Source organism: Abramis brama, assembly GCF_963993115.1.
Source record: "Abramis brama genome assembly, chromosome: 17".
Lineage (NCBI taxonomy): Eukaryota > Metazoa > Chordata > Actinopteri > Cypriniformes > Leuciscidae > Abramis > Abramis brama.
In genome coordinates, this window is record NC_139979.1 from 35,456,305 (window position 1) to 35,471,654 (window position 15,350).

Genomic DNA, 15,350 nt, shown 5'->3' on the forward strand with positions numbered 1-15,350 from the left:
ACAGCACTGGCACAGAGGAGATCACTGGTAAACTTCCCTTGTCGCTCGTGGTTGCCTATAGCGTCTCCCTGATGACAACAATTTGTCAGGTTTCATTGCGTTATTACCACGAATAAAACAATCGACTGACATCTTTAACTCGTTTGTAATAATAATATTTTAATTTTCATGCTGAAGGAGACCCCTGCTGGTCACTGTGCGCACTGCAGTGTGTGTGTGACGGTTGTGTAGTGTGTGCTCTGGTTGTCCCCTGCTGGACACTGTGCGCACTGCAGTGTGTGTGTGACGGTTATGTAGTGTGTGCTCTGGTTGCATACTTCACATGTGGACGACTGTAAGTGCGTCATCCGGGTCTCAGTGCATGCCGACAGCTCACACACACTACAGCCCGTGCACGCAGTGTGTGTGCGACGAGCTTCTCTAACCGGGGAGAGAGATGGACAGGAGCGCGGTGGTGAAAGTCGGCGCGGTGGCGAGCGCTACGGTGTGCGCGCTCTTCGGAGGAGTCGTGCTCGCGCAGTACATGCTCAGCAAAAAGCAGAGAGCAGGGAAGAAGACCAAGATCATAGAAATGGTGAGCATAGATATATTTACTATCTGTGTAATGGCTTTCACACCGCGGGAGCGAGAGGCGCGTAACACCAGGCTGACACGACCCGGAAGTTGACATCTGTCTGTCGCTGAATGTAAATGTATGTGATGATGAAGATGATGATAATGATGATGATGGTCGCGTGAAGCTTCTGCCATCATCAGGGGCCCGGCGCGCGCCTCTGACGTCACGGTCAGCGCAGATGGGCTAGAGGTCATTCAGCACTGGATCTGCATTCAGTCGCAGTAAACACACATTTATAGTGTCACTTTCAGTCGAACACCCCTCGTGTTCGCCTCTCAAATATTTCTCTCGCAGATGCAGAGAAAATGCTGTTTACAGGTTATTGCCTTATCTAAGCAGGCGTGTGTAAACTTGTTTGAAAGTTGTCAAAAAAGACACATGTTGAAGACTGTACTGAACTACAGTCCCATGAAGCATTGCGAATGACATAATCAAAATAAAAACAGTTGATTAATATAAAACTGTTGATTTAAAGGTACAATATGTAAGTTTTCACCGCCAGAGGTCGCATTTTCAAAACAATAGCAAAGACAGAGCTTGATGATGCTGTGACTGAGAGTGTGTGTTAGGGGTGTGAACCGACTCTGGTCTCACGGTTCGCTTCGATTACGATTATCATGTCATCGATTCAGTTCAATTCGATAGCACGATGCACTGCATTCTCAATTTTCAATTTTACTTCACAAGTGATTTGTGCGCGTCTGTGTGTGTGTGTGTGTGTGTGTGTGTCTGTGCGTGTGCTCGCCTGTTCGGGAAGTCGCAGTAACAGAAACAGTGACATTCCAGTTCAAGTTTCGAGGGAGTAAAGCTTGTTTATGCCATTAAGAAAAGGAAAATCTGTCAAATAAATTTAGTTTTAAAGAAATGTTCATTTAAAAGCAGTATCTTTATTATGTTACCATTAAAGATGTGCGCATCAACTGTCGCCGAGTCCGCTGTTGAAGCTGACGATCATACATTTATAATCACGCGTAACAGAATAACTGTAGTTTGACCATGGGCAAGAGGCAGTTAAACGCGCCGAATAAACAGACCTTCTCCGCAGTGAGGCAGGAGGTGCAGATGAGGAAGACCTGCATGGGCAGGACAGTGATGCTTTTATTACACACTGAAATTATTTATATTTGCATTTAAATATAGGCATATATATTATATATTTATAGATATATTATATATTATAAACAGCAGTTTGCATCTCTCTATAAGCAAGGAATCTCTGTATGACTGTATGAATGTTAGCTGTTATGGTCAGTGATGGAGAGGGACAGGTTGATGATGAGCCCTGCAGTCATACTGATGAGGAGGAGGAGGGAGGAGAGAAGAGCAAGAGGAGGAGGAGGAGGAGCAGGAGGAGGAGAGAAGAGCAAGAGGAGGAGGAGCAGGAGGAGGAGAGAAGAGGAGGAAGGAGGAGAGAAGAGCAAGAGGAGGAGGAGCAGGAGGAGGAGAGAAGAGGAGGAAGGAGGAGAGAAGAGCAGGAGGAGGAGGAGGAGGAGAGAAGAGGAAGGAGGAGAGAAGAGCAAGAGGAGGAGGAGGAGGAGGAGAGAAGAGGAGGAAGGAGGAGAGAAGAGCAAGAGGAGGAGGAGGAGCAGGAGGAGGAGGAGGAGGAGAGAAGAGGAGGAAGGAGGAGAGAAGAGCAAGAGGAGGAGCAGGAGGAGGAGGAGGAGGAGGAGAGAAGAGGAGGAAGGAGGAGAGAAGAGCAAGAGGAGGAGGAGCAGGAGGAGAGAAGAGGAGGAGGAGGAAGAGCAGGAGGAAGAAGAAGGAACCAGAACTAAAACAGTGACAGTGTGCAGGGCTGGGTAGGCAATCATATTAGGCATATCAATCAATCAAAGCTTTATTAAGGACACACACACACACAAAAAAAAATAGAAAAATACAGCACAATATTACATATTTACATATAGGATAAAATGCCAATAGTTCCACATACTAGATAATAACCTGACAGAAGCACAGATTGAATTAGAACGTGTGTTATTCTTAGTCATTGTTATTACTGATGTTCTTCTCATGCAGCTGTAGCGGTTCAGTCGGTGAGCAGAGGCAGGTCCAGCACAGGGGAAGCTGAGCCAGGGAGACACACACACACATCTCTGTTTTATGGGACTGCACTGTTATCACTCGACTGACTGTACACATGACTGATGGTTAGCAGTGTACTGTGCCTCATGTGTTGGAGATTAGGCTTTGCTGACCCGGTTCTTCAGTGCAGTGGTACCGCCTGAGGAGGCAGGGGTCATCCCGAAGTTTCTTCAGCGTAATCTGATTCTCTTTATACCATAAAAACACTATTAGAATTAAAATAACTGCAAAAACTCCTGCTCGTGCACCAACGGCACTCGCGTAAAAGGCCCAGTACGTCCCTGACACACTGTTTTATATCATCGTAATGAATTAATCAGCGTGTAATGCTACAGCTATTATAGCCTGTTACTGATGTGACTGTTTGACACATTATTTGGTGGGTTAATGCGCAGTTTTATACGTTTAAAACTATTACTAAAAGTACATTTAAACAAACCCACAGTATTTTCAAGTAATGGCTCAATATTTTTGAGCAACACATTCTGTATTTAATTTCACTGCCATAGACTTGGTCACCAGATTTGATAAAAGCGAAAAGCGTTACTGAAGTACAAAGTGCAATTTAACTATATGTACAATAAATAATATATATTTGCTATCCTGTCTATTAAAACATATATGAGAGTGGAGTCTCTGTCAAGCCCAAGTTTGTCACGAGCTCTCTCCATCTCGAAACGCCACGCCGATGTTGATCCTTGTTTTATTTCTGTGTTTTTATTTCCCAAAGCCTGCTTGCCTCTATGGAAGCATATGGGTAGCAATATTCAATTTGAAATGTATGTAAAATGACAATGCATTTCTGTATTTAAATTAACATTTTCCATTACATTTGTGCAACGTTTGGTGCAAAATTAAAATGATAATTCAATTATATAATTTACATTTGCCATTTCATACACTAGTTTTAATATGTAAATTTGAATACATATTTTAACGCTTTATAAGTTGCAAAATGAAAATGAAAATGTATTACAGAAATTATTAGATGTTCAAGCAAAAACTGTAGCAAAATGATTTTTCTTAATTGCATTTACACTCACAGTTAAGACACTTGCGATTGCATTTTCATTAAATGTCCAGCAATGAATGTAGCAAAATACAATATGCAAATCGAAAATGCATTCCGAGCCGATCACGCCCCGCCCCCTCCCACCCTGTCAATCACTGCATGAACTTGGCCCCGCCCCCTCCCATCCTGTCAATCACTGTGTGAACTTGGCCACACCCCCTCCCACCCTGTCAATCACTGTGTGAACTTGGCCACACCCCCTCCCACCCTGTCAATTGTGCATAGATAGCTGAAACAAAGAGAATACGGAAAAAACAATTGTGGTTTTTAACATACAAGCGTGAGAACCTGCTCTAGTCGAGTCCAAAAACAACACCAAGAAGACGAAAAGAAGAACATGGCCTCTTAAGATCGTTTACCTCTGTTTTTTCAGACCAGACGTGCTTTATTTATTTAGTTATAGTGTATAGGTGACTTTCCCTTTCACACAGAGATTCCGGAAAATACACGGATAAAGTGACCAGGGATTTGACCGGGGTTTGTTTGATTTTGGTTCATTCACACTGCCAGTGATTTTCCGGAATCAGAGAGTGCGTTCTGAAACCACACTTGTGCATTTTTTTCTCTGATTCGATCATAAACTAGCGCATTACGTACCGTTTCACAGCTGGCGAACGAACACGGCTTCAGCGTCATCACTACGACACGGCAGTATTACGGCTTTTGTTCACACAGCGCGCGTTCCGGGACTGAACACGGCCATGTTACTAAATCCCCAAAACGGCATCAATCCCGGCATCAATCCCGGGTCGTGTTGGCGTTCACACAGAAGGTGTTCTGGCAATTTGCCGGGATCATCGCACTGTGTGAAAGGGGCTTTACAAGCTTAGTGAAGAAAATAAAAGCCTCTTTTTGTTTTGTGTCAACAATAAATATGATAGACTTATAAGTAGCTCTGCAAAAAACAATGACATATATTAACAAAAACATAATTTCCTAATTCTTGACCTAAGGGTTAGTTCACCCAAAAAGAAGATATTTCTGTCCATTAAAGGAGTCGTTCACTTCAGAATTAAAATCTCCTGATTAATTCACTCTCCTCCTCGTCATCCAAGATGTTCATGTCTTTCTTTCTTCACTGGAAAAGAAATGAAGGTTTCTGAGGAGAACACTCCAGGATGTTTCTCCATATAGTGTCTTCAATGGGGTCCAACGGGTCGAAGGTCCAGATTGTATGACCTTTCACCCTGATTACGTCATGTGTGGCGCATCTCAGAGATGGTGCAAGACCAGCATTTGTGATTAAAAGTGTGTAAATGTTTATTTTGTTATAAATGTCGGCTGGTTTGTCTAGATGAGACTCTTATTCCTCGGCTGGATCGTGTCGAGACTTTGAAGCTGCACTGAAACTCACATCTGGACCTTCGACCCGTTGGACCCCATTGAAGACACTATATGGAGAAACATCCTGGAGTGTTTTCCTCAAAAACCTTTATTTCTTCTCGACTGAAGAAAGAAACACATGAACATCTTGGATGACTTAAATTATCAGGAAAGTTTAATTCTGAAGTGAACTACTCCTTTAGCACCTCATCGTAACCGTAATCCATATAGAAGTGACACAATCGCTTTATATAAAGATTGACACAATCAGTGTGTGACGACTGAAGTTTGACCTCACCGGTGGACTGTGTGTTATCAGAGACACACTCTCCAATACATGAACTATAGGAATCTATAATCCGTGTGTGTGTGTGTGTGCAGTTCAGTTCAGCTCATGATGTCAGAGATATCTCGAGCCTGATAGGAGCGCAGTCGAACCCTGAGCTATTGAGCCGCACTATCCTGCGACCCTAGACTCTGCCTCAGGCCTGAGGTCACGAACCCTGAGCTATTGAGCCGCACAGTCAGGCCTGAGGTCAGCTCAATCAGCTCTAATCAGAGGTGATGATGACGTATCTTCACCGGTGTGTGTTTAGTGTAGTTATGCATGCTTTAACGTGTTGCTGGAGGCAAGCGTCACACTCGCTAGACTCTGGCGTTCGGGACATGACGGAGATTCACTGAAGTTTACCATTTGCACGTCTTTTTATTTTTATAAAGCGGCATTTAACACAGAGCCGTAGTTCACTGACAAGCTGAGCAATATCGCATTAATTATCGCAGTCCGTTATCATCTAAGATCACCGTGAACCATCTTACCCAAACATTGGAGTGCGTGCTCAACTAAGGCAGAGGCGGCATCTATGCCGGTGAACCGAACAATGGTGTAATGATTCAGTTCGACTCCCAAGACAAGACGATGCTCACCCGACTGGCCAATAGGAACGTGGCCCCGCCCATGACACAATTTTCACAGTGAAAGCAGAATCCTGACAGAGAGCAAGAAATTGCATCGAGAGCAAAGAAAAGCGTTTTGAGAGAAACACTTTTTTTTTTTAGAGAAAATGTTTTCACACTGATAGCAAAAAATATATATATTAGAGAGTTTTTTTTTTCAAAGTATTTTGAGAGAGATTTTTTTTTCTCAGAAATAATTTAAAAAAATTCAAATTTATATATATTTTTTTGTTCTATGAGAAAATACTTTCTCTCAAAACTTTTTTTAGTCTCAAATATTATTATTTTTTGCTATTGGTATGAAAACTTTTTCTCTCAAACTTTTTTTTCTCTCTCAGATCATTTATTTTCTCGCATGTAATAAAGACACAATTCTCTCTCCATACAGATACCAAAACTTTGTGATGAGACAGGTTTAGGAACCTGTGTTAGACTGAGAGTGCTGCCCATCCTAATCCACTCAGCATATCTATAATGCTGAGACCCGAGTGCAGGACTGGCAGGACTCTCTTGCTAAAACACAAGCTCCAAGAGCCATTAAGAGTTTCAGTAAAACAGGACTGACCAGTGTCTTTTGCTAGAAAACTCTGATAATAATAATTTATACCTAACCCTAACATGCTGAATTCAATGTAAACCTAAATTAAACATTTTAATACATTTGTAATACAACATTATGTAACAACGACACTGTAAAATAAAGTGTTACTTAATTATTATTATTTTTTTTATTATATATTCCCCCCGTTTTACAAAATAAAATTCCGGCCTGTTGAAGTGTGTGTGTTTGTGTCTTTAAGAAGGGTGTTTGTGTCATGTGACTCCCTGTGGGGGTGTAGATTATGGGCTGTTGTCAGCTTTAAGGGAACGCCCCCTGTGTGTCAGGGCAATATAAGTGTGTGTCACACTAGAAACACTTTCTTCTGTTTGACACGACGCCGGAGGACGAGGTATGTGTTTACACACCAGTTATTACGGGTTTACTCGCAGTACATGTTTACGATGCCAGCATTATATGACATGAGATGAATCATACTGGTGTGTTTGCATGCATGCGAGCAGAAGTGCGTTACTGACACACATGTGTGCGGTGGAGTGAACTGGAGCACTTTCAGGATTTATGATTAACACATTCTCATCTGGCAGACTTAAGATTAGTTTCAGAAGAGCTCGATCTGTGTGTGTGTGTGTGTGTGTGTGTGTGTTAAGGGTGGGGTGGGATCAGAGGTATGTTGTTGTTCACTGTATTTTTGGAATAGAGACTCAAACTTCACAGTGACGAATGACATGTCAACACTGTCCGGATTACAGTATAACCCTAATCTGTTTACCAGCTCTCTGACACCAGCTCACTGACACCAGTCTCTGACACCAGCTCTCTGACACCAGCTCACTGACACCAGTCTCTGACACCAGTCTCTGACACCAGCTCACTGACACCAGTCTCTGACACCAGCTCTCTGACACCAGTCTCTGACACCAGTCTCTGACACCAGCTCTCTGACACCAGCTCACTGACACCAGTCTCTGACACCAGTCTCTGACACCAGTCTCTGACACCAGCTCTCTGACACCAGCTCACTGACACCAGTCTCTGACACCAGTCTCTGACACCAGCTCTCTGACACCAGTCTCTGACACCAGTCTCTGACACCAGTCTCTGACACCAGCTCTCTGACACCAGCTCACTGACACCAGTCTCTGACACCAGTCTCTGACACCAGCTCTCTGACACCAGTCTCTGACACCAGCTCTCTGACACCAGTCTCTGACACCAGTCTCCAGCACTGGGCTATTATCGGCTACTGGAACTAGTCAACACATGGAACACTTTACATTGAGGCTCATTAGTTAACATTAGTTAACTACCTTAGTTAATGTTAATTTCAACATTTACTAATATGTTATTAAAATCAAAGGTTGTATTAGTTAACATTAGTTTATGCAAACATGAACAAACAATGAACAGCTGTATTTTTATTAACTAACATTAACAACTTTAATAAATACTGTAACAAATGTATTGATCACTGTTAGTTCGTGTTAGTTAAAATACACTAATGTTAACTAATGAACCTTATTGTAAAGTGTTACCAAAAACATGAATGTTTATTGAAATAAAGCTGAGATAAAAATATATAGAAATATTAGTTTAAAAACTTTACCTGAACCAAAAATAGAAATGTTAGTTGAAGCACTAAAATGATTAACTGTAAATAAATAAATACTTAACTAATTAAAACCTAAAAAGCACACAGAATTACTAAAAATGGAACAACGAATTACATGAAAGCTAAAATATATATCACAACATTATAACATCTAATATTCATATTGCAGCAAAAGCATTAATGAAGACAGTAAATATGATACAAAGTGTTTTAGAAATATTAGAATGCATTTAAATAGTGAATGTTGATTGAGTTATTGCAGAATTACCTGATATATCTCAATCCTCTGAAGACTCCAGCCTTCTTCTGGCTCCTCCCTCTCTGCGGTGACGTCATCAGAGAGGGGCGGGGCCACCGAATGGCTTGGTCTCATTGGTCTCGTGTGTGTGTGTGTGTGTGTGTGTGTGCAGATGCCTGAGTTCGAGAAGAGCACGGTTCACATCCGAGACCCGGAGCGAGTGGAGCAGATCATCTGTAGTCTCATTAAAGGTGGAGCGTCTAAACTGCAGGTACAGGAACACTCAAACACACACACACACACACACTCACACACACACACCAGTATGACAGCTCGGTGACTCTCCTTCTGTTCCTCAGATCATCACAGACTTTGATATGACGTTAAGCAGGTTTGCTGTCAATGGAAAGCGTTGCCCAACATGTCATAGTGAGTAAAACAGTGAACTACACGTCAACATCTTTCTTGGGAAAAATAAAGAATGTATTTCATTGAAATGAAAAAAAAAATACATTTATGAATGTAAAATTTCACATGGATTAGTAATATAAGAATTTAAAGGGTCTGTTTTCACCAAAGTATGCAGACATTTGGGGATGAAGCAGTTCTTTCAATCTTAGAAAAGTCAAAACAATAAATACAAAGTGGAGAATTGTTTATAAATGAATTAAAAAGTTGAAATATTGTCCTTAAACTGTGCAAGTTCACCATTTACTGGGTATTAACATTCTTTTACTGAATTTATAACCCTGTCTGTCAGAATACACATGTTGATGACACTGAATTGACGGCTATATTTGAATGAAAGTGTTTGTGATCTGTGTGTGTTGCTTTCACAGACATCATTGATAACTGCAAGCTGGTGACCGATGACTGTAGGAAGAAGGTATGCAAGATTCTTCCATCACGTGAGCGTTTGAAGTTTGTGAAAGCATATTTACATGGTAATGATGTGATGTTTTCCAGCTGCTCCAGCTGAAGGAGACGTATTACCCTATAGAGATAGACCCTCATCTGACCATGGAGGAGAAATATCCCTTTATGGTGGAGTGGTGAGTTAATACACACGACAGAATCATCTTTCACAATGCTTAAAGATGCTTACAGTTTTTGTTTTTTAATCATGAAGAAGCTCCAGTTCTTCTCTATATCAGTGTCAGTGTTTCTGAACTCCTGAAACGCCTCCACTGTAGTCTTGAGTTTCTTCCGGGAACGAACACGTCACAATATTCCTCATTATAATAATTAATGTGCAGAATAAAGGGGCGGGGCCTGGTTTAGTTAGTTAATAGTGTGTTAGTCTCGCGTAGCCAGACCTTCAGACTGACGGCTGAAGGTCTGGAATTCATAGCAGCTTTCTTTGGCCAAGGCCCGCCCATAAGGCCGTTTGACCGACATGTCAAACAACCAATTACAGTTCGTTTCATTCAGCGTCACGTTTCGGGGCGTGGAAATGTCCCCACAACAACAGACCGGCGTGCAACAAGTCAGTCAGCATAGAAAATCAAAGAAGGAGAAGAAAACAAGATAGATAGGAGGGGACACACAACTAGTAAAATTGGATCTGCTGGGAATCCTTCTAAATGCTGACAAAGGGTCGGCCAGGCTTGGAAAATAATACTCTTCCCAAATCCCGTCGGCAAACAGGCTAAAATATCTCTTTTTGTCTCCACTAAGTGCCTCAAACAAAACTCCTGGACATCTCTTAAAGAGTCTATGCCGTGAACCTCGCATACTTTTGAGAATCCTACGTTTAGCTGATCTTGATAAATGCTCATTGTCACTCATGTAAACACAACAGTTTTTCTTCCGCAATCACATGTCTGCGCTTCCCGGCGGACCGAAAATAAACGCGACACTCGCGCCCCCCGGAAATCCGATAAAATTCAACCAATCAGATGACGACTTCGACATTCCTGAAGTGTTTCCAGTTAAGTGTACCATATGCATCAGACGTTTAGCCAACGTTCCGTGGGCGTGACGTCTGAGGCTGAGACTAGTAGTGTGTTAAACTGGCGGTTATGGTAAGGGGCGGGACATTTCCCAAACACACTCGAAGCGCTCGACCAATCACAACACACTGCTCCAGCCGACCAATCAGAGCACAGTGTGCTTTTCAGAAGGAGGGGCTTCATAGAGACAGGAAGTAAACAGAGCGTTACTGACAGACTGGGAAGAGATGAGCCGCAACAATGGAGAATATGAGGAGAATAATCAACATTCAAGCAGGAAAACCTGTTCTAGTAGAGCCTGAGACAACATCAAGACTCTGTAATTAATTAAAGTGGTCTTTTTTCCTCAGGTATTTTAAGTCTCACACGTTATTGGTAGAACAGAGATTGGAGAAGGACAAACTCCCAGAGGTCGTGAGAGAGTCGGACGTCTGTCTAAGGTACACACACATCATCTCGCTGACATCATGATGGTTTCACAGGCTTTGCTCCCACTTTATACTTACACTAGGTGTCTTTAACTTATATACTTGCATAAAAAAAACAGGTTAGGTACAATGCACTTATTGTGCTGATGTTGTTTTGTAAAACTCTTGTGCTGTAAAACTCGATTTTTTTGTTAAATGTTACATATAGTGTACAGATACACTATTAAGATATGCAATTGAATCACTCCGATTCGCAAATGAATCGATCAGTGTGATTCGTGAATCAATTCAGCAGAATCGTTCTCAAATCTCAGAGTGGGGGGGGGGGGGTTTCTTCAGCTGGAAATAATGAGTAACCATATGTTTTATGAAATGCAAAAGAGTAAATAGTTTGATATTATACTTTGAATTGTAGTGAAGTAAAAGTAAACATTTCCCAAATTAAAATGTACAGAATCACTTTGCTACTGTCCTCCGCCGCCCGTAAGGTCCTTGCTCACTGAGTCCCAAATGTTCATATGCGTTTTTTCATATTCGTCATTCGTGGTTCTGAATTGTCGAAACACATCTCAAAATGCTTGATACGGATGCGAAAGACGCAGAAAATCGAGCCCGATCCGAATTTTTGCAGGCAGTGTGTAAACGGGATTGACACAACGTGAGGTTGTATTTATTTTTTAATGTGGGAAAATTTCGGACTCAGTGTGCAAAGGCGTTTACTCTAAAGCTTGATGCTGTCGCGGAGATGTTGATCTTCAGCATGTGTTTGACAGGGACGGGTACGAGCAGTTCTTCGACCGGCTGCTCCAGCACAGCGTTCCCGTCTTCATCTTCTCCGCGGGTCTGGGAGACGTTCTGGAGGAAATCATCCGACAGGCTGGGGTCTACCACAACAACGTCAAAGTCGTGTCCAACTTCATGGAGTTTGATGAGAACGTTAGTCTCGGGGCCTTTATTAATATCCTAAATTCAGATTAATATCCCAGGTTCAGATTAATATCCTGGTTCAGATTAATATCCCAGGTTCAGATTAATATCCCAGGTTCAGATTAATATCCTGGTTCAGATTAATATCCCAGGTTCAGATTAATATCCTGGTTCAGATTAATATCCCAGGTTCAGATTAATATCCCAGGTTCAGATTAATATCCTGGTTCAGATTAGTATCCCAGGTTCAGATTAATATCCTGGTTCAGATTAATATCCCAGGTTCAGATTAATATCCCAGGTTCAGATTAATATCCCAGGTTCAGATTAATATCCCAGGTTCAGATTAATATCCCAGGTTCAGATTAATATCCTGGTTCAGATTAATATCCTGGTTCAGATTAATATCCCAGGTTCAGATTAATATCCCAGGTTCAGATTAATATCCTGGTTCAGATTAATATCCTGGTTCAGATTAATATCCCAGGTTCAGATTAATATCCTGGTTCAGATTAATATCCCAGGTTCAGATTAATATCCCAGGTTCAGATTAATATCCTGGTTCAGATTAATATCCTGGTTCAGATTAATATCCCAGGTTCAGATTAATATCCCAGGTTCAGATTAATATCCTGGTTCAGATTAATATCCCAGGTTCAGATTAATATCCTGTGTTGTAAAGTTTTCCTTCATCGAAGCAGAGACCAGGAGACAGTTGGGATCGCGTTCAACGGAAGTTATTCTTTATTGAGAACTCCGCTGTACGTTGCTGTAGTACTTCCAACATGATCTAACTCTAATACAGTATGCATTGTAGTTATATACATTCCAAGGGGGAGGGATTACATAGAGGTGGAGATTCTGAACAAAGCATGCAAATTAAGTATACAGGTTAAGGTAACACCCTAGACTGTGAGGGTCTGGCCAATCCTAATTCAATCAGCATAAGGCTCCAAGAGCCATTTGGGTCCGAAAGCCATTTGCAGAACAAAAGGTGAGATTCTCAGTGAATCATTCGTGTGCTTATCCCATCAGTCTGAGTGATACTGGGACTCAAAGAGCCATTAAAGACAATGAGGAGAGAACAGAAATTGCAACTTTGCTGAGATCTTAACCTTAAAAGATTCTTTACCATGATGTTATGTACAGAAGCATATTTGAAATAGATTCTTAAATTTGTAACCCTTCACCTGGTATAGATTAATATCCCGGGATCAGATTAATATCCTGGTTCAGATTAATATCCTGGTTCAGATTAATATCCTGGTTCAGATTAATATCCTGGTATCAGATTAATATCCTGGTATCAGATTAATATCCTGGTATCAGATTAATATCCCGGGTTCAGATTAATATCCTGGTTCAGATGATCGTGTGCTGATCGGGATCTTGTGTTGTCCTGCAGGGGCTTCTGAAAGGCTTTAAAGGAGAGCTGATCCATGTTTACAACAAGCACGACGGTGCCCTGAGGAACACAGAGTATTTCAAACAGCTGAAGGAGAACGGGAACATTATCCTGCTGGGAGACTCGCTCGGGGATCTCAACATGGCGGACGGCGTTCCCAACGTGGAGAACATCCTCAAGATCGGCTTTCTCAATGATAAGGTGCGTACGATTCCTTTAGGATTCACGTTTTTTTCCTTTAGGATTCAATAACTTTATTCTAGAGCTGCTGTAAAGCCAAAACAATCTCTGTTACTGTAATCTCCTATTATCACTGTAAAGCTGCTGTGAAACAGTCAGTGTTGTTAAAGCGCTGTATAAATGAAGGAGACTTGACTTGACTGTTGTTTGCTCAGGTGATTTCACTGATCGATGAGGATCATGTTGTGTTTCACAGGTAGAGGATCGGCTGGAAAAGTTCATGGACTCTTATGATATTGTCCTGGTGAGGGATGAAACACTTGAAGTGCCTAATTCCATACTTCAGAAGATCTTGTAATGGACAATGACTCAGTTCCAGGATTCCTGGATAATTCCCGCGCTGAGGCCGGCCTTCATCTGTCCTCACAAGCCATACACGCGACCTTTGACCTTTTTAAAGCTCTGCCCTCTCATCATGATGAACTATTTTAATAAACGCATCTGGGTTCTAAACATGTATCTAAAGAAAAATACATCACATCATTTGCATATTGGTAAAATTATTGTTTGTAGTATTTTTGATATGGAATTATGTGTTTGCAATAAAAGTTGGGACTGTGAACAACAAAGCCCGGCTGACGCATCAAACTCACGATCATTCTGAAAATGATGTGCACTTTTAAAGTTTGTTACAGTTCTCATGGAACTATGTACTTCATGTCAGTATGAACAGATCAAAATTAAAGCAATGCTATAAATTGCTTCCAAAGCCATGATGTTTCATGTATTGTGTGTGAGAATGTTCCGGTGTTAAAATGTGCACAGCCTCCTGATCACCTGTGAGGTATAGGCAATAAAGGCATTTTTCTTCTGAGCGTTTGATTCTATTAGATAACGCATGAATGAATGAGAGATTTATGCAAAGTTGGCAATAACTTGTTTGAACTTCTGATTGTTTAAAGTTTGGGAAAAGCTTGATTTTAGGCATTTGAAGTGTGCCATCAAAATGGCCGATTCTTATTTTAGGGAATATCGCAGTGTTTATTATAAATGATTCATCGGTGCACATCATTATTGTTTTAATAATCTTAAATCAGAATAAGTTCCTCTTGCAGCATCTCTTCTCTGATGAGGGCGGGGCTTTAACCTGTCACTCACATGAGATCAGCCAATAGCAAACCACAACCATCCAATTCCCCACGGACTCAATCAAGCCCCGCCCACATTTGTTCTAGTTCCAGAAGAGTTTCACTCAGAAATACAGCAAAATAGAGAAGGAAATATCAGTGCAATTTCCGTTTCATGCCTTAAACTGTAACCAACTGTATGCAAATAAAGGGTGTAAGTTTTGACAGTTGAAAGTAAATCTTAAGAATATTCCTGTCATTAGAGTATTCATCGACTGTTAGATTAGGGTTAGAATAAGAAAACATCGGGGGCTCTCCTTAAAATATTTTCACAGCAGCAAATGTGTTAATCATTAAACTCTTTGAAAGATTGTGATTTTACAGTAGATCACACTTACACCACTAAACTCTAGTGTTAAGTTATATTAAGATATAACAACATCATATGTGTAGCTACTTTAAGCTGATTGTTTTTATACAAGTTATTTTGAGATAGTTTCAAGTTTAAACCCATTACAAGGGTTCTGCCAGTATTAAAAAAAATTATTATTATTCTGACAGAAAGAAAAAAACGCATTTCGAAAGATACAAATGTTTCACATAGTGCTCTAAAGAACTCTATAGCACCATGAAAACATTAATAACATTTTTAACATCTGGCATTATATTTGATGAACATTAAGATATTAAAGAAAAATATATTCACTTATAAAGGAGGAAGAAGAAGAGAAGTAGTGGCCACTCGTGCATCATAGCTTGGTTAGTGCTTTTTTAACCCTTTCCAGGCGGCACATTGAAATAATTGCCTTTAAAACTAACCATAGTTTAGCTGGCTAGATTAGATTTATATGCACCACATAATGTTCACGCAT

At 41.0% G+C, this 15,350-nt stretch overlaps 1 protein-coding gene across 2 annotated transcripts; it reads left to right on the forward strand.

Moving 5' to 3' along the window:
• Nucleotides 1-262: 262 nt before the first annotated feature.
• Nucleotides 263-14,225, forward strand: nt5c3a (5'-nucleotidase, cytosolic IIIA). 2 transcript variants are annotated; one of them, XM_084090116.1, is made up of 9 exons: nucleotides 263-574; nucleotides 8,632-8,730; nucleotides 8,819-8,888; nucleotides 9,299-9,345; nucleotides 9,426-9,511; nucleotides 10,762-10,851; nucleotides 11,613-11,775; nucleotides 13,172-13,372; nucleotides 13,608-14,225. In XM_084090116.1, exons 1-9 carry the CDS (start codon nucleotides 437-439, stop codon nucleotides 13,707-13,709), a joined length of 996 nt encoding a protein of 331 aa, XP_083946242.1. In that variant the 5' UTR covers nucleotides 263-436; the 3' UTR covers nucleotides 13,710-14,225. The 2 variants fall into 2 exon arrangements, with proteins under 2 accessions (XP_083946242.1, XP_083946243.1); XM_084090117.1 differs by lacking the exon at nucleotides 263-574 and adding an exon at nucleotides 6,878-7,000.
• Nucleotides 14,226-15,350: the final 1,125 nt, after the last annotated feature.